Genomic DNA, 21,807 nt, shown 5'->3' with positions numbered 1-21,807 from the left:
CCGAGCTCTCCACAGAATAACTCAGGCCGCTGTGCTGTGTAACCGATGACCCCAGCATTCACCTGTTAAAGGAGTGACCCCTATTCTCGCTCACGCGTTTACAGGTCATCTGGTGGTCTGCGGGCTCAGCTGGGCGGCCCCTCCCTGCGGCGGCGGGGGGGGGGGGCTAGCATGGGCCCCATGGGGCTCGTTCCAGATGAGGTGCACATCTGAGGTAGCAGCTACGTCTGGGGAAGCGCCTCGTGGCAAAGTGCACAAAGACTACCCGAAACACGCGGCAGCTCTAAGGCCTGGGCTGGGACCGGTCGACTGTCACTTCTGCTCACATGCTCCTGGCCAAAGCTAGTCACGTGGCCGGGCCCACCATCAGCGGGAAGGGGAATCCACGCACAGTAGGAAAGACGGAAGAATCGAGACTGAACAGCCTCATCACCACCGAGCCGGTGGGCATCGGGATTGAGAGCAGAGCTCCGGGGTCTGCCTGGCTCCCGGACTACCTGCTGTGTGATGTTGGGCGAGTTGCATCACCTCTCTGTGCCTTCCTTTCCTCACTTGCAGTATGGTTATGATTAAGAAGATAGAGTAGCTCCCTCGTGTGTTCACAGCAAGGCTTCAGTGAGATCATCCATGTGAGCCTGTACTGAGTGAGCTTAGCGTAAGAGCTTAGCATAAGCACTCAGCAAATGCTGGCCACAGAGCAAACGCTGTGACAGAGCACGCAATTACCAGTGAAAGCCCACCTCCTTGTGTGCACGTGTGTGTGCACCTGCGCGTGTGTGCACCTGTGCATGTGGCACGTGTGCATGTGTGCACCTGGGTGTGTTCCTGGGTGTGCATGCACCTATGTGTGCACCTGTGCGTGTGTGCACCTGTGCATGCACCTGTGTGTTTTCCTGTACGTGTGTGCACCTGTGTGTTCCTGTGTGTGTGCACCTGTGTGTGTTCCTGTGCATGTGTGCACCTGTGCATGTACCTGTGTGTGTTCCTGTGTGTGCATGCACCTGTGTGTGTTCCTGTGTATGTGTGCACCTGTGTGTGTGTGCACCTGGGTGTGTTCCTGTGCGTGTGTGCACCTGTGCATTTGTGCACCTGGGTGTGTTCCTGGGTGTGACTGCACCTATGTGTGCACCTGTGCATGCACCTGTGTGTTTTCCTTTACGTGCATGTACCTGTGTGTGTTGCTGTACGTGTGTGCAACTGTGTGTTCCTGTGTGTGTGTGCACCTGTGTGTTCCTGTGTGTGTGTGCACCTGTGCATGTGTGCACCTGTGCGTGTGTGCACCTGGGTGTGTTCCTGTGCGTGTGTGCACCTGTGCATGTGTGCACCTGGGTGTGTTCCTGGGTGTGACTGCACCTATGTGTGCACCTGTGCGTGTGTGCACCTGTGCATGTACCTGTGCGTGTGTGCACCTGTGTGTGTTCCTGTGTGTGTGTGCACCTGTGCGTGTACCTGTGTGTGTTCCTGTACATGCGTGTACCTGTGTGTGTTCCTGTGTATGTGTGCACCTGTGTGTGCACCTGTGTGTTCCTGTGCGTGTGTGCACCTGTGCATGTACCTGTGTGTGTTCCTGTGTGTGCATGCACCTGTGTGTGTTCCTGTGTATGTGTGCACCTGTGTGTGTGTGCACCTGGGTGTGTTCCTGTGCGTGTGTGCACCTGCACATGTGTGCACCTGGGTGTGACTGCACCTATGTGTGCACCTGTGCATGCACCTGTGTGTTTTCCTTTACGTGCATGTACCTGTGTGTGTTGCTGTACGTGTGTGCACCTGTGTGTTCCTGTGTGTGTGTGCACCTGTGTGTTCCTGTGTGTGTGTGTGCACCTGTGCATGTGTGCGCCTGTGCGTGTGTGCACCTGGGTGTGTTCCTGTGCGTGTGTGCACCTGTGCATGTGTGCACCTGGGTGTGTTCCTGGGTGTGACTGCACCTATGTGTGCACCTGTGCGTGTGTGCACCTGTGCATGTACCTGTGTGTTCCTGTGCGTGTGTGCACCTGTGTGTGTTCCTGTGTGTGTGTGCACCTGTGCGTGTACCTGTGTGTGTTCCTGTACATGCGTGTACCTGTGTGTGTTCCTGTGTATGTGTGCACCTGTGTGTGCACTTGTGCATGCACCTGTGTGTGTTCCTGTACGTGCGTGTACCTGTGTGTGTTCCTGTGCGTGCATGCACCTGTGTGCGTTCCTGTGCGTGTGTGCACCTGTGTGTGTGTGCATCTGTGTGGCACCTATGTGTGTTCCTGTGCATGCGTGCACCTGTGCATGTGTGCATGCATGTGTATGTGCACCTGCGTGTATGCCTGTGTGTGTGTGCACCTATGTGTGCACCTCTGTGTGTGTGCACCTGTGTGTGTGCCTGTGTGCAGTGGAGGGGTGGGGGGAGCTGGCAACCCTGAGTGGCCGCTGGGGTAGGGAGTGTGTGGTGAGCCCCATACCTGAGCACCAGGTACTATTTTAGGCACTAGGGATACTACCCTGAACAAAACAGTCAGAAAGCTTTGTCATCCTAGAGTTTGTGTTCTAGGGAGAGAGGACAAGTAATAACCACAATAAATAGGTAAAACATCTGGTGTAAGGGAGGGCAATAAATGATAAAAGAGAAAAATAAAGCAAGGAAGGGGCTTGGGGGAGTTGCAATCCGAAGTACAAATGTCAGAGAAACAGGGTGTGTGCGTCCGGGAAGTTTGCGTCTGAGTAAGGCAGTGCCTCTCCACTCAGCGCTGCTGACGCTTGGGGTCTGCTGATCCTTTGTTGGGGGCCATCCTGTGCAGTGCGGGATGTCGAGCAGCACCGCTGGCTTCAACCATTAGAGGCCAAGTGCACACCTTCCAGCTGGGACAAGCCCTCCCCTGGTTGTGACAACCAGAAAGATCCCCAGGGACCGTCAGATGTCCCCTGGGGGACCCGCTGGCCCCTAACTGAGAACCACTAGGTTGATGGGGTGTGGAAGGGCCAGCCGGGGCGCAGGAAACAAACGAAGATGCACGGACAATGCGTGGGACGGATGGCAGGGGTGCATCAGGGAAGGGCCTGTACCTCTCTAAGGATTTGTCCAGAGTTAAAAGGGTTCTGTGATTCACACTCAGTTGTACGCGTGAGCCCCACATGAAGACAGTAACTTCCAAGTGGAGAAGAGCTCTCTGTGTTGGAAATGCCTGCTGGTCTCTTCAGATCCCTCTAACCTCTCCTCCTGCTCCGGGAGGCCAGCCTCTGTGGGGTCTGTACCAGGCCCCCGGTTCCCCGCACACTGGGGCAGAGGGAGGCTCCAGCCGACAGGGGTGGAGCGGGGAGAGCGGTCTGTACTCTCATCCCTCTGGGCCCCTTCCAGCAAGCTTACAAGCTGACCACAGCTGCCTCGTCCACCAAGGTCCCCGCTCCCGGAGGCAGGCGCCTCTGATGGGGCAGTGCCCATGCTGTGCTCTGACTCCTGCTCCTCCCCTGGCCTTTCCGGTGGTGGCCACATGCACCAGTGTCCTGGGGCTGCCGTGGCAAATGACCACGGCTGGGGTGCCGAGAGCAATACTGTTCTCCCACAGTCCTGGAGGCCGGAAGGCTGAAAGCAGGGTGTGGGCAGGGCCCCGCTCCCTCTGAGGGGCCCGGGGGTCCGGGTCTCCCAGCTCCCGGTGGCTGTGGTCCTAGCTGCTCCTCGGCTCGTGGCCGCATCTCTCCGTGTCTCCCTGTGTCCCCACATCACCTCCGAGTGCTTGCATCCGCAGACTCCAGTCCTCCATGGCCCACGCCCCAAGCTGGTAATGACCTCATTTCAGATGACATCTGCAGAGACCCTATTTCCAAACCAGGTTCATTCTGAGGTCCCGAGTGGGCGCGGATTTTGGAGGGTGCTCCTGAACCCCCTCCATCCCTGTATCTCACCTGTTGCACCATCACCTGCTGGTCTCCTGGAGTCCAGTCTACACCTTTGTAAGGAGTCCCCTTGTCATGCTGTCCTCTGGGCTGCGTGTGGCATCCGTTCCCTGCCCGGGTTTGGACCCATCCAGCCCATGCAGGCAGGTTCACTGGGGACGGGCCAAGAGACTAAGGGCTGGGCCGCTCGTGAAGAGTATGTAGACGTGATCCCTCTCAGGCTCACTGGCCGGTGGCCTCTCAGCCCCTTCCTGTCCCTGCCCACCCGCCAGCAGGAACGGAGATGACCCAAGACCCACAGGGCACGAAGGGTGACTTCCAACGCCGCAATCTTGGGATGCCGCCCGCGAAGGCAACACAGTCAAAGCCGTCTGCCGAATCCTGCAGCCGCCGTGCTCGCAGACCCTAGCCTTCACGCCACCGCCCCACCGCGGCCAAGCCACAACCTCGGCGAGCCCCCGCTTTCTCATCTACAAAATGGGATCACGACTGCTGCCCGTAGCTCCAGAAGGGACCCACGTGAGGAAAGCACGTCGCAGATGTAAAACAAGGCATAGCTACTGCACAAGACCGTGCAGTATTTTATGTGAACACAGCAAAGTACACACGTATACTCAGGGAATGTACTCCCTTACACGTATAGGGAATGTAAATCTGATTTTTTTGTATCTGTGCTTAATTTCTGTGTCCAGCCCCCAGGCTCCTAAACGGGAAAAAAAAAAAAAAACCCACAACACTATGCCAGGAGTTTGATTTCTAAACATATTAAGTTTGAGATGCTAATTAGAGATCCAAATGGAGATGTTGAATAAGCCATTGGGTTCTTCAGGCAGGATGCTGGGAGTCGTTAGCACCTAGGTGGTTTAACTACATTATTACAGTAATGAAAGGAAGGTGTTCTAGACTGGATGTCTGGGTCCCCCCACTCCAGTTCCTAGGTTGAGACCCTAACCTGCAATGTGATGGTATGACAACGTGGGACTTTAGGGAGGGGACTGAGTCATGAGAGTGGAGCCCTCGTGGATGGAATTCGTGACCTTACACGAGAGACCCCGGAGCCCTCTCTCACCCCTTCCGCCACGTGAGCACACGGCGATGAGACAGGACCGATTCTCACCAGACACATCCTCTGGGGCTTCCAGGCTCCAGAAGTGTGAGAAGCTGTGTCTGTTCTTGACCCCCAGCCCATGGTATTCCCTTACCGCAGCCCGAATGGACCAAGACAGGAGATAGAAGATGCCGTGGAAACGGAAGAAGGCCAATCGCACTTTTGAAGGAGTGAGTCTCCATGCGTGGTCCCCAGATTTGGAACGTCAGCATCACCCAGGACCTTGATAGAGACGCAGAGGTGGGGGCCCCACCGAGATGTGAGACTCTGGGGGTGGGTCCAACAGTCTGTGTGTTGACCCATCCTCTTGACGCTCAAGTTTGAGAACCTGCTTGGCTACTTTCTCAGACAACAGTCGCGTTGGACGCCAATGTGACCAGCAGATGGCTTTACTCTCCCCGTGGAAAGTGGTCCCCAAGTGGCTCCCAACGGAAAGGTGGCGTCACCGGGAAGTTGCCAAGGCCCAAATGACAACAGAAGATGCCAACTGACCATGTGCTGCTCAACCAGACCCATGCTGGCCCCTCTGGGTGCCAAGAGCAGACATCAGTGGCCGGTTCAGTGGCCATGATGTGTTCAAACTGGATACTTTAAAGGTCAGAGGGAGCAGAGGCCAGCGGGCAGCTTTCTCAGCGGGAGGCCCATCCACCATGAAAGATGAAAAAGAGTGTCAAACGAAGCCAAGGGACTGAAAAGATTCCTTTGGGTTTTCGGTTCCTTTTTTTTTTTTTTTTTTTTTTTTTTTGGCAGCTAAGCTGGCTCATTTTGCGATATTGTGGTTCTCACTTCTAGCCACTTAGGAGATGATGAATGCATCCCGAGACTTCCCCAGACATTTATGACACCTGCAGGATTAGCAGTGACAATGGCTCTATCATGCACCGCGACTCGATACCCTTGGCGTTCCTCTTAATTATTTATATATTCTGGAGCAGCCGCGTTCCCTCCCACCAGAGCTCGGGAAGGTAATAAATGAGGAAAGTCAATGGTCTGTAAATTACAACATTGATTAAAGAAGTGATTACTGATATAACTCTTGCTTGGCTATTATGCTAATGGCTGCCCGGATCCAGGACGGTGTTTACATGCTAATGGCGAGTCTGGGACGGCAACTGAAATTGGTTTCCACCCTTAATCAGTAGGTAAACATTTTTAAACCACTCTTGACCATGAGTGAGAAGACCCATCCGTGTGTTTCCTTCCCAGCTGCTCCTGCCACTGTCCCCAGCAGATGGAGGAAACTCTCCCAGCCCAGCCCTCACCAGCTGCCCTTCCAAACAGAAGTGAGAGCTGGGGATGAAAATTGGGCCCAGGGTAGCCATCCGTAGTTCCCAGAGGCTGGGGAAAGAGGGGTGATTGTGCAAGTTCATTGCTCAGCAGCGATGTGATTTAACTGGGTCCACAGACCCGCCCCCCCCCCCCGGCCGAAGGAGACGCTGCTTTTTCTAGAGTGCACAGTCCCGACAGGAGACAGATAAGCAAATTGGCAATTACAGCTTAGTATGTTAAGTGCTATGTGAGGAGTCCATGTGTGACTTCATTAACTCTGGAATGTTATGCAAAACTGTAGGTATATGCATTTCCATGGCAAGAGTGAGCTTGACTTGTGTTCTCAAAGGAGTCAGTGACCCCAAAAAAGTTAGGAAACATTGCTTGAGACCTTTCTGGAAGCTTTCAAGTAAACTTCTTGTGTTTCCACTGCTTTTGGCTCCATTGTATCTCATTCTCCGACCACATCTCCCCTCACCCTAAGATCCTTCTTTGGTTGTCTTGAAGCAGGCATCCCCATGAAGAAAGGGTTCAGTTCATTCATCCACCCAGCTTTCCATCAACCCATCCATCTATCCATCCACCTGAATATATGTATACACACACACACACACACACACACACACACATCCATTCATCCACCCACCTATCCATCCATCCATCCATTCATAATTCATCCATCCATTCATCCACCCACCTATCCATCCATCCATCCATCCATCCATCCATAATTCATCCATCCATTCATCCACCCACCTATCCATCCACTCACCCATCCATCCATTCATACACCAACCAAATGCACATACATACATTGGTCCTTTCAGTGTCCACTCTGCCAAGTTCCTGCTTCTTGAGCATCTGGTGTGAAGAACCAAGACATCAAAGATTTAAAAAAGATGTACTTCTTTCCTTCAAGTATCTCACGGTTTGGTGGTTGATCTGGACACGTGGGGCCAGTATAAATCATATCTTATAAACTTGAATATGCAAGACAGCCATGTCATTTCTTAAAAACCCAACTTGATTTCTATTCTCAATTGTCAATTCATTAAGGCTACAGAACATAGTCCCAGACTAATTTCCCGGAGATGTGACTGTTATTGCCCAGGTCTTGGGAGAGGGGGCTTCTAGTCTTCACATGTCCTGCTTACAGTCCCTAGGGGCATCCAATGTCAGAGTTACCTAGGATACGGTCCCTCCCCTGTCCATGGCACTTCTCCAGCCCACTTCCAGGGAACACCACCGGCATCTCCCTGCTGTTTCTTCCCCGCCTCCCACCCCCGAGCGTCCATGGGGCTGTATATAGATTCATCTCCCTAAGGGTTTAGACTTTGGAACACACTGCCTTAATGCTTGCAGACTTTTATTTTATTTTCTATGTGTTTATTTTGCTTTGTGCTCTATCTTGTCTCTCTCCTGAGGCAATGATGTGGTAGGAACTGGAAAAGCAAGGGAAGGACTACATGGGGAGGGAACATACCTTGAAATGGCAATGCTGCCATTCACAGGATAAGCAATTATAATACAAATGCATAAACCATCCCAGGGGGTCGGGGAGGTGCCTGGCCAGGCCAGTAGGGAAGGAGGGGCGGGCCAAGGAAGCCCCGCATGCAAAGGCCCTGGGGTCTCGGAGACTGTTGGGGCTGTGATGGGGGGGGGGGAGTGAGTCAGGCTGGAGAGGAAGGCAGTACAAACCCTGCAGCTCTGGGGGGCTGGTTGGGGTGACATGTGGGTATGGCTCATTTTATGAGCAGACATCACCTCTGGGCCCCACTCAGAGTTCGGTCTCAACTGCGGATCTGTGCAGGTTCCAGCTCACGTGGGGGTGGTACCACCTTCCACCTCGAGCTCCTACTGTTTTCTATCCCGGGGCCTTCTCAGACGCCATGCACCTGTGTCTCAGCCTGGACGTGCAGGGCAGTTAACACACGGGCAGTGAGAGAGAGGAGCTGGGAGATAACGTTCCTGCCTCTTATCCTTCAGGTGGGCAATTTTGTAGGCTTACGTGAGGTTCCAGAGAAACTGATCCACGGCAAAAAAAAAAAAAAAAAAAGTAAAAATGCGCCTTCCTATTGACTCTTTATCTTTCTCTGTCTCCCTCACTCTGCTCGCTGGCCCCCACTGGGGGCCATCTCCCAAGTAAACCGAGTGCACTGAATCCTTGTCTCAGGCACTGCATTGGGAGGAACCTAAATTAAGCATGTATGCTGTGTGAAAAAAAAAAAATAAAAAGGACACATGGAAGAAGAGTGGTCTCCAGGGCCGGTGACTTTTCCATCCCCTTCTGTCTTCGCAGGTATCTGACGGCTGTGATTACGTCTTTGTCAACGGCAAAGAGATAAAGGGCAAGGTGGACGCGGTGGTGAACTTCACCTACCAGCACCTGAGTGCCCCCCTGCACATCACCGTGTGGGTGCCCCGACTGCCCCTGCAGATTGAGGTCTCTGACACCGAGCTGAGCCAGATTAAAGGCTGGAGGGTCCCCATTGTGGCCAGTAAGAGGTGAGCCCAGGATGCAGAGATTAACCGGAGGCGTGATAACAATGGTTTTATTTACTGACCACACCACCGACGGAGCCAGTACAGGGCCCGGCACGTGGTAGACGCCGGTAAAATGCTGTGATTACATTTTCTCCAGCCCACCCGAGGCCCAGGATAACCAGCCGGGAAGGAGGCTGGGAAGCGGCAGGATCTGTATCACCCCCAGGCCGTGTGCACTCTACACTTGGACCTCTCCCAGACCCTCCTGAAACAGGCTCCCCCAGAATGAAATGACAAAAATGATAGATCTTTCTGGCCCCTCAGCACCCTGGGGAATCTGAATTGGGGGTTATTTTCTCTAAGCGAAAGTGACTCCTTTTTCTGTGCTTTGTGAATATCCATAAGCTTGATAAGCTCTGTGTGCATCGAATTACTGCATAACATTTCATTGCATGTATATTGGACTATGGTGTTACTGTTTGCTCTTTAAAAAAAAAAAAGGCTCTTTGTTCTATGTGACTCTGGATTGTCATACGTAGGAGCTGGGGTCACCCATCCTGAATGCTCAGGGCTGTTTTCCAGAATCTTCCAGGCACCTGGTCCTCATGTTAAGGGGCAATGAGTGCTTGAGCGAACGTACACTCAGCACGAGCCCCTTGGGCCCGTAAGAGGCAACATCCCTCTCTGCAGGGAGAACTTGAAAGAATCTTCTCCAACTGCAGAGGGCGGTGGTGAATCCGGGCAATCCTTCAGACTGTTTAGTGGTCATGAGTGACCTAGAGAATGAGCGTGCCCCGTGCCCCTGGGGAAGGCAGACCTGAGCCTAGCTGCCACTTTCTAGCTCTGTGAGCTTGAGCAGGGTCCCTAACCTCCCTCCCCAGAACATAAGAATAATAACACCCGTGTTATGAGATTAAGAGTCCATACGTGTGGAGCCTAGAAGGTCACATCTCAAGAGAGTAATACAGCTCTGCCCAATAGAACCTGCTGCCGTGGCGGAATGTTCTAGAACCATGCTATCCAGTATGGCGGCCGCTAGCACATGTGGTTAGGGAGCGCTTGGTATATATAGCTAGTGTGCCTAAGAAATTTACATTTTTGATTCATCTCATTATTCATTTAAATTGAAGGGTAAGTGGGCACACATAGCTACCAGTTACTCATTTACTGGACAGCGTAGACTTCGTAAATATTAGCCCGTAAGCCGTTTGTCAATAAATGCCTTCAGGAGAGGGATGTCCGACCCTCTGTGCTGCCTGTGATGGAAACAGCACTCTCGTGGGGTCCTGAGGCCCCCGCCTGGGATGTTGTCCCATGGAGGCTGGGGCGGGCACGTGCCTGTCTGGCCTGTGCCTCCAGAGCGTCTGAATCCATTCCTGGGACCTGAGAGCTTCTCGTTCCCCCAAGGCCCACGCGGGAGAGCGAGGATGAAGACGACGAGCGGCGGGGCCGGGGCTGTGCCCTGAAGTACCAGCATGCCACGGTGCGGGTCCTCACCCAGTTCGTGGCCGAGGGCACCGGCCCATGGGGCCAGCCCAGCCACCTGCTCGGCCCCGACTGGCAGGTGGACATCACCCACCTGGTCGCGGACTTCATGAATCTGGAGGAACCTCACGTGGCCACACTGCAGGACAGCAGGGTCCTGGTCGGGCGGGAGGTCGGGATGACCACCATCCAGGTAGGAAGCCAGAGCTGGGCATTTCTGCCCTGAGCACCGTGCCGGGCTCTGGGGGAGGCTCCCAAGAAGGGTGGGTCATTGTGCCCAATTCCTGGCCCCCAGGATGGCATCCCCGGGACCCCAGAAGCTGAGCTAGGACCAGCCCGGGGGAGGGGGCCAGTCTCCTCACGAGCACAGCTGGGAAGGCGGTGGTCACAGCCCCTTAGCACCTCACATGTCCCCTCTCCCAACTGCTGTGTGCTCCGTTCCCAACACCTGCCAGCCCTCCCCGTCCTGCCCCTGTCTGCCAACCCTTCATCCCGCTGTCCACACCTGACATCTCCTACACCTCTCAGAAGCCTCCTCCCTTCCCCTGCATGCTGCTCATGCTCGTGGCCGGGGGAAGGTGCCTCCCTCCTTCCCATAAAGCATTTAGTCATTCTGCCACGGATCCATCCAGCAAACCTCTCTTCGAAGTCCTACTACCCTTTTTGTTCAAGGAAACACATACGACAGGGAGTGGTGGGCCTTTTCCCAAATCCTTCAACTTCCACCTTCCTGACTGTACTTGGGGGGGGGGGGGGGAGAGGAGACTATAATTCAGTTCCCCCACAGTTACTTCCATAGTTCATTTAGAACGTGATTCAGGTTGCACAAAGTCAACTCGTGTGCGACTCTTCCTGAGCCTCGTCAGCGGGATTGATTGCCATGCACAGTTAACCAAGTTGTGCAGGGTACAAGAGTCCCTCATCTCAATGGGAGGGGTCCTTTCCGTTTAAAAACAGAATGGATTTTAACATTTGTTGTCCTCTCCCCACAGAGCTAAAGTGTCGTGGGGAAGGGTGACTTTATCTGATTCTTGCAAAGGCCTGGCGTGGGCTGGTGCATCTCTAGGGAAGAAGGTGGGAGGCTCCTTCACCCCGTACTCTGGACCCAGGCCTGGGGCAAGAAGGAAGTGTTGCCGGGGAAGCTCCCAGCATCTGGGAATCTTCTGTCCTGTCCATCCCACAGGTATTGTCCCCGCTGTCAGACTCCATCCTGGCAGAGAAAACAGTCACCGTGTTAGATGACAAAGTGTCAGTGACGGACTTGGCCATCCAGCTGGTGGCTGGGCTGTCCGTCACCCTCCACCCCAGCACGGAGGACAGCAAGGCCATCACGGCTGTGGCCACAGCTCAGGAGCTGCTTCGGACTCCCAAGCAGGTAGGGATGGTTCTAGAAGCCGGAGTTCAAGAGGAGCAGGGCGCTTGCCGTGCCTGACTCCGCGAAAGGGGCGGGGGGAGGGAGGAACGGAGCAGAGTCTCTGAACCACAGTCCAGAATGCAGTGATGGGGAGGCTGTGAGAAGCCACAGGGCTACGTCATGCCGGTCGTGGGCTCTGTGATGAACCAGACAGGTGATGCCCAGTGCACAAGTCTGGTTCCACAGACTTGGTGGTGTACAACAAGGCCCGCTTATTAGCTCAGCTCGGTGCGTCGGGGGCCGGGGCGGGCTCAGCTGGGTTCCAGGCTCAGGGCACCACAGGCCGACAGCAGAGTGAGCCGGCGGGGCCCTTCTTGGCGTGTCCTGGGGAATAATCGGCCTCCACGCTCGTTCCTCTCTCTGCACTTCTGTGGCAGGTGTCTGTGTCTTTGGTGGCTGTTCCCCGGGGACCCCTCTCAGCTCCCTAAGGCCACCCGTGTTCCTTGTCACTTCCCACACCCCCACTGTCTTCAAAACCAGCAACATGCATGGAGTCCTTTTATGCCTTAGACCTCTAACCTCCCCTCTGCTGCCTGCTAGAGAAACCTCTCTGCTTTGAAAGGCTCATGTGTCTACACCGGGCTCAGCCAGATAATCCAGGCAGGTCTCCCTATCTCAAGGTCAGCTGCGCCACACAGCACAGCACCATCACAGGAGTGGCATCTCATTATGTTCCCGGGTTCCAAAGATCAGGGCGGGTCATTCCAGAAAGTGTGAGGCTGCTAGCTGACTTTGCCCCAGGGTGTCAGCAGGAGGGTCCTGGAATACGTTCACATCCACGTCAGGCCCCCATTGATGGCTTCTCTCCTGGGGGCGAGGTGTTCTCTACTCTCTAAGGAGCAAATTGAGGGGAGCGGAGCAAAGTGGGGAGACAAGGCAGAGAACGTGGAGCTATTTGCTGAGAATGGGTAATTAATTAGGGCATGATTGGCCTCGCAACCTTCCTGGCTTGGGGGCAGGGGCCCCGACCCCCATCCAGTGTGTCCCATCTGTCTTCATCGGCTGATGGTAATTGGAGGTCCCCGCACGGACTCCGGGGGGATTTATGGATGCAGTTCATTTGATTTGCAGACATGACTCTGGAAAGGATGGAGCTTTAAATCATTCCTGGGCCTGTGTTGTTTTAAGTCATTCAGAATTTCTCATCTTTGGGGAAATGCACTGGCCTCTCCTGGGCACGTCCTGGGGTCCAACCTCACTGGGACCAGCTAATCACCTGACTTAACCCTCAATCACACAGCAGCACCGACTCAGATGGGTTTCGGCAAGCCCGCGGGGTTCTGAAGGCTTCATCCAGACTGTCTGCCACTCAGGGGGCTGGTTTTAGGTGAAGTTCTTTCCCCGTCTAGAGTGTGTGAAGAAAAATTAGTTCAGGATGGAAAGTCAACCAAGATGAACTCACAGACCGCGTGAACAATGTGTTTATGCCAGCCCTCGGCGCGTGGAAGGCCGGCACCTTGTTCTTGATATTTCAGCCCTGAAATACAACGTGGGAAAGATTTTTACACCCGTCAATACGAGGGCAATCGTATATACTTTGCCTGTGCCTCATCTGTTCGGAGGAAAGCCAGGACAGAAGGGTGAAATGGGAAATCCCCTGGCCTTAATGCATTCGATTTACCAATTAGAAGGGGGGTCTGTCGGATTGTGGGACTTGCCATTGATGCGGACAGAGGGGACAAGGGTGGGAAGCAAAACTCCTGAGCCATATTGCCTGCCTTAGTTTCGATCCCCCAGAAGCTGAGCCTGCCATGAGGATTCGCGATCAAGTGTTTAATTTGAGTGGTGGAGGGAGCCCCAATACGGGAGTCGGGAAGGGCTACAAGGGTTAGAAGACAGCAGAACGTGCTCCCCACCCGCGGCCTCCGCCGTGGACTACTGGAGCCCGAGTCTTCTGGGGAAACCACCAGCCAGTGTTGACCAGGGGCCAGGGAGCTGGGCTGTATGTCACATCTCCTGTCAGTCATTGTTGAGGGCTGCTTTGGGGGGGTGTTAATTCCTTGGCACTTCTGGCTACAGACATGGCCACGTGGCTTCCAGAGGCCGGAGAACTCCCTCAGACAAAACAGTCTGGCAGAACTGACCACTGAGCGGGCAGATGCCGAGAGGGGGAGTGGGCAGGTGCCACCAGTGAGCGCCATGCCGTCCTGAGATTTCGGGCACTCCTCTCAAGCAGCGGGTGTCGGCCTGGGCTTCCAGTTAGTGGAGACAGAGCCCAGACCCAGGCTGGCTCCAAGCAGACATCGGTATTTATCAGTTCGTGCCTGGGGATTTGTCTTCAGGCCGAGCTAGATCCAGCTGTCCTGAATGCTAGAGAATATTCCAGCCACTCCTTCCGTGGATCCTGATGTCCCCATCTGCCTTCTCCACATTCGTTCCGTCTGGAACGTCTCACCGAAAACTGTCGGTGGCTCTCGTACTGTCCTTCCTTTCCTTCCTCTTGCCTTTTTTGGTGTGTTCCGTCTCTTTTGATCCCTGTGATTGTGTTTTGGGTAAATTCCTTGGCTCTGACGCCCTGGACACGGACTCTCTTCCCCCATACGTGTCTAATCTGCTTTGCAAACTAGCCGTTGGGTAATTTCAGCTGGAGCATTCTTTCGCGAAGTCCTCTCCACGCCTCCCTGTTTTTTGTTTTTGTTTTTTTTTTCCCCCTCAGCCTTCCTCTCAACGTGGTGTCTACTGCGTTCCTTGTCCCTTGAACCGTTTTATTTCATGGGCCATTTTGTCGTTGCTGCTGGTTTACTTTATTTCGGTTGTTCTATTATCCAAAACCCTTGCCCTGCTGATCGACCTGCGTTTTTTATGATTCCCTCTACGGTAGAGCCCTCCCTCCTCGGGACTGTAATTTTTTTTTTTTTTTTTTTTTTTTTAATCAGAAGCGCCTCAGGCTGTGGCTTCTTCCCTTCGCTCCCAACAGGAAATCCTTGCAGGCCTGCATTTGCAGGGGCCCAGCCCCAAGTGCGTCTTGCTGTCGGCGGCCGGGCATCATATAGGTCGTGCACCTTCAGACCCCATACCCAGGTGTGGGGACGCGGTGGGCTTTTGATTTCCAGGGGGCACATTTTCCAGGCAGTGCTCAGAGCACAAGCAGGCATCGTGGCTGTTTCTGGCCCGGTTGGGTAGGACTTTCTCATCGCCGCCCGCCCGGTCTCGATAGCCCTGCTTTTACGCAAGGGGTCCCATCCCCAGTGGACAGTCCCTAGGTGGGCATGAGCATCCCTGCCTCTGGCTGGCAGGCCTTCTGAGCAGCTCTGACACCCAGCCCACCTCGGTAACAGCTATCTGTATGGACCCCTCTGGTACGCGTTCCCTCTTCCTTTCTGGTGCCTGGGAATTTTCATGCTGTTTTGTATATTCCCACCCGGCTTTTAAGTGGTTGATCCTCAGCCAGTCTACTTTGTGGTTGGAACACGCTCTTCAGAGAGTCTCTCTCTCCATTTCTTAACTCTTCTTCCCCCTGCGTGGGCCTCCTGTTCCAGCGGAGCCCCCCTAAGCGGCTACAAGACCGCCACTATTGCCGCAGACTTGCCCCCCAACTCAGCAGTCCCGGGGGCTGCAAGCTTCCCATCTCTGGTTCCCGCCGAAGCCCAGGGATCCCCTCCTATTGGCTGCTTTCCATCCTGAGCCCCTTCCTGAGCCAATCCCTGTGAACGGGGTGGTGGGATGCTCCGATTGGCCAGAGCTGGGTCACATGCCTAGCGGGGGCGGGGCCAGCCCCACCCCCATCCCGCCCCTGCCCCGCGTGCCCCGCGTGTGCTCGCGCCCTGAGTGGGGAGGACTCGGTTCTCCAAAGGGAAGCTGGTGTTCCAGTCCCAGGTGGAAAAGAGGGCTAGAAAGTATCCAGGCCAAGCAGACTTCCATCTCAGACCCTGGGGTGGAGGGGTTCACACTCTCAGCTGGGGAAAGCGGATTGTTTGGGAAAAAAAGGGGGGGGGGCAGGACAAATAGCGCATCCACGTGTTTAACTCACAACTCATGTCAAATTCTCGGCCCTCGGTTGTCATGCCCAGAAGCCAGGACCAGAGAGCACACAGGATCCTGTACCTGTAACAGACCCCTGGGGTGGCGTTAACTCTTCCCTCCCCGACTCTGCTCCTTGATTCTCCTCCAGCACTTGCAGCAGACTGTCCCAGGAAGGTCAGCCCCGCCTCCGTGGTGGCCGGGGCCTGCCCCTCTCCTCCTGGCCTCCCCGCCCCACCCGCAGCTCCCCTACACAGGCAAGCACACTGCCACCTGTGCACACGACCTGTCCCCGCGCGCCACCGCTCACAGCCCCGTGTGTTTTTCTCCCTCCGGCTCTGGGCGCCCTCTCCGAGGCTCCGCCGTGTCTGGCATGGGCTTCTAACCCATGTCCCTAAATGCCTGGTCTTAGAAAACACGGAAGAATTCCAGACACATCAAAATTATCGTGGTGAGTGGCCGTGGTGGTGGGACTCCGGACGGACCTCCGGGCTCAAACCCCCCATTTTGCCACTTCCCTGAGCCCGCCATGCTGTCCATGATCCCGCCTCCTCACCTGCAGCAGGAGAAGAGGTGACAGTAAGAGTAATAGAGTGATAGTAAGAGTGAAACCTCGGGTATCACTGTGCGGGGAAAGTGAGTCCGTCCTCGGAGGACACAACAGTGGCGGGTTCCCAGGATGCACAGCCGCCACTCCCATTTTGGTGGCTGGAACATCGGTGTGCCAAGGACGGCCCCCCGGCCCAGCTCCCAGCTCCTGGGAACGCGTCACCTTGTGCGGCCAGACAGACTTTGCAGGTGTGAGCAGGGATCCCGAGGTGGGGAGATTACCACGGGCCAGCCAGACATCTCAAGGCTGGACCCTCCTCAGAGGAGGTGGGAGCATCAGAGCGAGCTGTAGGGAACCTGCAGACTCCACGTGGAGTCTGCGAGTAAAGCCGTGGTGCCATCTCCGCGAGGCTTCCTGGTGGCCCTCCCCAGCAAGGGTTAGGCTGGAGCTGTCCCTGCATCTGTGTCCTTATTTAACTTACAGCGATTTTCTGATCCTGATGTAAAACCTGAATGTTTTCTCCCCAGATTCATCGGCCACCGGGTCTGGATTTGAGTCCAGCTCCTGATTCCTTCGGGTTCTGTTCTAGGCCGGCGGGCAGGTTCCTAAGAGGAGAAGCATCCGCAGGCCTCACGCTGCGGCCTCCTAACAGCCTCTCTCCTTGCAGGAAGCCGTGGTCAGCACGTGGCTTCAGCTCAGCGACGGCTCGGTGACGCCCCTCGACATCTACGACACCAGGGACTTCAGCCTGACCGCCACCTCCCTGGACGAGGCCGTCGTGTCCGTCCCCCAGGCCCGCTCTCCCAGGTGGCCGGTTGTGATGGCCGAGGGGGAAGGCCAGGGGCCGCTGGTCCGAGTGGACATGACCATCGCAGAGGCCTGCCAGAAGTCCAAGCGCAAGAGCGTCCTGGCCGTGGGCGTGGGCAGCGTCAGGGTCAAGTTTGGCCAGAACGACGCCGACTCCGGTCCCGGCGGGGGCGGCGACGAGGGCGAGATCAAGAACCACGCCAGTGACCGCCGGCAGAAGGTTCAGGAGCCCGAGGGGCCCCCGCCTGGCGGCTCCTCCGTGGAGCGCGAGGAAGGCGCCCCCCGCAGAGGCGGCACGACGGCCCGGCCGCTGCCGGACAACAGGGTGGTGAAGAGCAGCCGGCCGGACGCGGGCAGGCCGTCCGGAGAGGGCCAGCTGCAGAACATCCCCCTGGACTTCACCAACTTCCCGGCCCGGGTGGACCTGCCCCGCGCGGGGGGCGGGCTGGGGGCCAGCGACCTGCTGCAGACCGCGAGGGGCCTGAGCGACCTGGAGATCGGCATGTATGCCCTGCTGGGCGTCTTCTGCCTGGCCATCCTCGTCTTCCTCATCAACTGCGCCACATTCGCCCTCAAGTACCGGCACAAGGAGGTGCCCCCGGAAGGCCAGGCCTCCGTCACCCACTCGCACGACTGGGTGTGGCTGGGCAACGAGGCCGAGCTCCTGGAGCACGCGGGCGAGGGGTCCCCGCCGCAGGACGAGCACACGACCGTCCTGGACCGCGGGCCGGGCGGCAGCGAGGAGAGCAGCTGTCTGTTGCTCAACGGCGGAGCCCGGCAGCACATGCAGGGCCGGGGGCACGGGCCGGACTCGGGGGGCGGGCAGGCCAGGGACCCGAAGCCCGAGCCCCTGCACTCGCCCACCTCCAAGAGGAAGAAGGTGAAGTTCACTACCTTCACCACCATCCCGCCAGACAACGGCTGCCCCGGCGTGAACTCCATCCTCGGTGGCGGGGGCGAGGACATCAAGTGGGTATGCCAGGACGTGGCCGCGGGCGCCCCCGAGGAGCTCAGAAACTACCTGGAGAAGTTCAAGGAACAGGCGTAGGCCCCTCCGGCCGGCGGCTCTGCACCCCGCCCCTCGCGGGGCTCGGAGTGGGTCTGGCTCCGGCGTCGGGTGGGATCCGGGAGGGCCCGGCGTGGAGCGGGGGACGCACCCCCGCCGTCAGGCTGTGCGAGTCCCGGAGCCTCCGCGAGGGGCCGCGTGTCTTTTGTAGCAAGGATTCTGTAGCAGTCGATGATGGCGGAGTTTCAAGAGTCAGCGGAGCCAGCTCTGGGTGGGTTGCTGACCGAGACCCTGAACCGCACAAGGGCCACGTTAGGAAGGTGATGTTACGAGTTGAAACATAACCCAGACAAGCTACCAAAAATTATTTGTTAAAAAAAATGCAAAAAGACAAATAAAAAGACAGAAGGAATCATCTCTTTATTTATATTTTTAATAAAGTAGCAAAATCTACAACGAGGTCCTGCTAAGGCCCCATTTCTGTTTTAGTTCAGTGTCCCCCCCCTTTCGAGGACGGCCGTCTCTGGGAAGAGACCATCCCAGCCCTGGGTGCCCTGGGATGATGAATCTGAGGGTTTTCGATCTTTCCTGGATAATCTTCTCTTCTCCCACATTTCCTTCCCTCCTTCCAACAAGTTTTCTGTGTCCTATGCTGCCATTTGATTTGTATTTAATGTTTATTTCCAAGGACCAAATGGTATATTTTTCCTGATTTAAACATACGTTGTATTCGTATACATGAGGTGAAATCTTAGAAATAGTCTCCATTTATCCATCCTTTAAGTAGTAAGTCTGATGCTCTTCTGTACTCCTCCAGTCTTGTTGATATTTGCTGGGGTTTAAAAATCAAAGGGTTGGGGAGGCGTCCCCTGGATCTTGACCTTGCCCTCCACCACACCCACCCCCCAGGCCACAGCCTGTGGGCAGAACGCTGCCCGAGGCCGTTCCAAGGGGACCCAGCCAGCCACGCGGAGCTCACAGAGCCCAGCACCCAGCGGCTCCCCACTCAGGGGAGGTCTGGTCAGATCCACGAGGGAGAGATCGCACCCAAGAGAAGTCTGTGCCTCCTCGTGCGGGACATCTGTCACGAGACCCGCGGACGCTGAGAAACGAGCAGGATAAAAACTCTGGGAGGGTTTTTGAGTCGTCCCTCTGACTCTGTTGGGCGGAACATGCCAGCGTGGACCGAGACGATAAAAATCTGTGTTAGATGGTCAGCCAACTGTGGTTTTTAACAGCCTGATTGTGTAAGCAGCACGTTTGCAAAGACGCATTGATCCAAAGTCAGCTGTGTGTGGCCGAGAGAGCACCGTGTCCTGAATGAGCCCCTCGGTGACTGCCAGGCCCTGGGGCCTGCTCTGGGCAGGCACCGCTCACCCGTGAGGCTCGTTGTTTTTATTTTTTTAATTACTAGAATCAGTAGCTAAGAAAGGGTCCTTGGAGCCTCGTGACCTTTTCAAAAGGCTATTTCTAGCACATATTACAGACGGAAGGGAGATATTTATTTATACCTGTGATGCCAGTTGTCATTAAAATGCTTTCCGTGCCTGGACAAGTCAGTACCTTGTGGGGTGTTTCTTTTTTCAGTTAACTCCTAGTTCCTCTCCCGCCGAATGTACAACTTGCTGAAGAAACCACCTGTCTGCTGGGCTCGAGGGAAGACAGCACATACGTGGGTCCCGTGACTGCTGCAGAGGGCTTCCCAGGACCCCCTCGTCTGCCGTCACCCCCACCGGCGGCTCTCATGCTGCGCGTGCCCACAACCGCCAGGAGGGCTCATAAACTACAGGCTGCTCAGGAGGCTCCAGAAACACGCATTCCTGACAAGTTCCAGGGCAACGCGGATGGGGCAGGTCTGAGATCCACACCAGGTAGAGGAACACCTTGACACTGGGTGGAAAGGGTGGGAGCCCCATCCGGTGGGAAAGGGGTTTCTTTTATCGGGACTGTTTTTGTGTGTGGTGTTTGAGGTCTCAGTGGGACTGTGGTCGCCATTGGTTAGCTGGGGGTAGAGAATGTTTTGGTAGAAGATAAAGTGGCGGGATTTTTTTTTTTTTTTTTTTTTTAGTAACAGCTTCATTAAGACACAATTCACGTGCCATAGACTTAACCCATTTACGGCGTACGATACAGTGGGGGTTTTTTTGTTGTTTATCCAGAGAGTTGTGCATCCATTGCCACCCTGACTGTCGAAAATTTCCATCATCCTGAAAAGAAACTCCACACCTGTTCCAATCACTTCCCATTCCTTGAAAACCCCCGGCTTCCAGGAAACCACCGGACTTGCCCAGAGGTGCTGGTGTCTCTCTCCTTGTGGGAGAATTCTGACCATTCCCTGAGCAGGATCCTCCTTCTTGTGGGGAGCCGATGGGGTTAATGCGACGGTGAGGTTTCCTAATCAAGGCACCAGGAGATCTCGGTGCCCCTGCAGCACCTCTGGACAGTGCAGTGGGAAAGCACAGACTTCAAGATCTTTGGTGTCCGCTCCTAAATCCAGCTACCTCCCTGGCTAGCGCATACATTTCTTTAGAAGGTGAAGGCTCCAGATAAGGGGAAGGAGGGCTGTGGTTGGTTCTACAATGCTGGGTGCTTCGTCTCCGCCCCGCGCTTGGAAAGCGATCAGACCCAGCCACGCCCCACCCGTGAGCTCCCGCAACAAGCCAAGGGCGCTGGCCCTGGGCACATAACTCACGCGGTCCACTCCGGTGAGCTGAGCTGCGCCAGTTCTGAGCCCGTGAAACAGGGAGGGCCGCTGAGGTCTTCCTCCCCGGGCAGGAGGCTCAGGGAACACCCCCGCTGTCGTTGGTGGACAGCCAAGAGGCCAGGTCGGGGTGACCGCCTGGTCCCGTTTCCCCTGGGACCGACCTGTGTTTTAAAATGGGGAGACCCTTTTTATTTTCCAAATTAACACAGTGTGCATCTGAAGCTCACACCATGTTGAATGTCAAGTATATTGCAATTAAGGGATAAATTAGGAAAGCAAACCTGAAGACCCGTGTCCCATGCAGCGTCTCTGGGGAGGCTGGGATTGGTCGGCCGCCCTGGGCTATGGAAGCGATACCAACTCCCATTAAAAGCTGGTGCTGTCCGCAGACAACACGTCAGTCCCGCCCTCCCCTGACTGGGGTTTGTGACACGGGAGCGCACGTCCCAACCTCCAACTTGGGGCTGGAGCCCCTCCCTTCCGCGTGTGTCCTGGGTGGGATCAGAGGGCGAGGTCTCCCTCGTGTGTACGTACACTGAATAAACGGTACATGAACAAACTGTGAGACCCTAAAACACATCGGATCGGGCATCAGGATCCCCTATTCTCTTTTATTCTGAGCACCGATGCCGCACCCACCCTCCAAGCCCGCCCGCCTGCCTCCCTCTTGACATGTGAGCCCGTGAAGGCCCTGAACGAGTCTGCAGACCCACAACCTCTGATTTATTCCCGAGGGTGCGTGCCAGCTCCTTCTGCAAAGAAGGCCCCAGGTGAGCTGTGCAGGGACCTTCTCCTAGAAGGCACCATCTTCTTTACAATGACGTGCGTCTGAGTCTGGGGAGGGGGTCACCACAGCACTGGGACTGTTCAGAGAGACCAGCTGTAACTCCTCCTGTTACAACGATCCAGTAGAACGAGAGTGGCCTGTCTCCTGGTTGCTGGTCTCGTTATTCACTTAGCAGGCACCGACCGAACGCCCGCTGTGTGCCTGGCCCTGGGCAGCACGCAGAAGGTGGAATAAAGGAGACGCTTGCAGCCAGGGCAGGGAGGAGGCAGGGAAAGGGGCAGCTAGAGCCCAGAGCAGTGGGTGCAACAGCGGGCTTGGTGCGCGATGGGCAGCGTGCACCCCACTGCTCTGTTCGCGGCTGTGTGCCCCAGCCGG

General features: G+C 55.7%; 1 protein-coding gene across 1 annotated transcript in view; it reads left to right on the top strand.

Annotated features, from left to right (window-relative positions):
- TMEM132C (transmembrane protein 132C) overlaps positions 1–18,356 on the top strand; it is a 308,999-nt gene extending 290,643 nt beyond the window's left edge. The window contains exons 6-9 of the mRNA XM_027044313.2: positions 8,535–8,740; positions 10,127–10,397; positions 11,388–11,579; positions 16,796–18,356. Coding sequence (XP_026900114.1) covers positions 8,535–8,740; positions 10,127–10,397; positions 11,388–11,579; positions 16,796–17,983 — 1,857 coding nt within the window. The 3' untranslated portion in view covers positions 17,984–18,356. The remainder of the gene's footprint in view (positions 1–8,534; positions 8,741–10,126; positions 10,398–11,387; positions 11,580–16,795) is intronic.
- The last annotated feature ends 3,451 nt before the right edge of the window (positions 18,357–21,807 follow it).

Source organism: Acinonyx jubatus, chromosome D3 (assembly GCF_027475565.1).
Source record: "Acinonyx jubatus isolate Ajub_Pintada_27869175 chromosome D3, VMU_Ajub_asm_v1.0, whole genome shotgun sequence".
NCBI lineage: Eukaryota > Metazoa > Chordata > Mammalia > Carnivora > Felidae > Acinonyx > Acinonyx jubatus.
The sequence above is the reverse complement of the archived record's forward strand: the minus strand, read 5'-3'. Positions and strand labels throughout refer to the sequence as shown.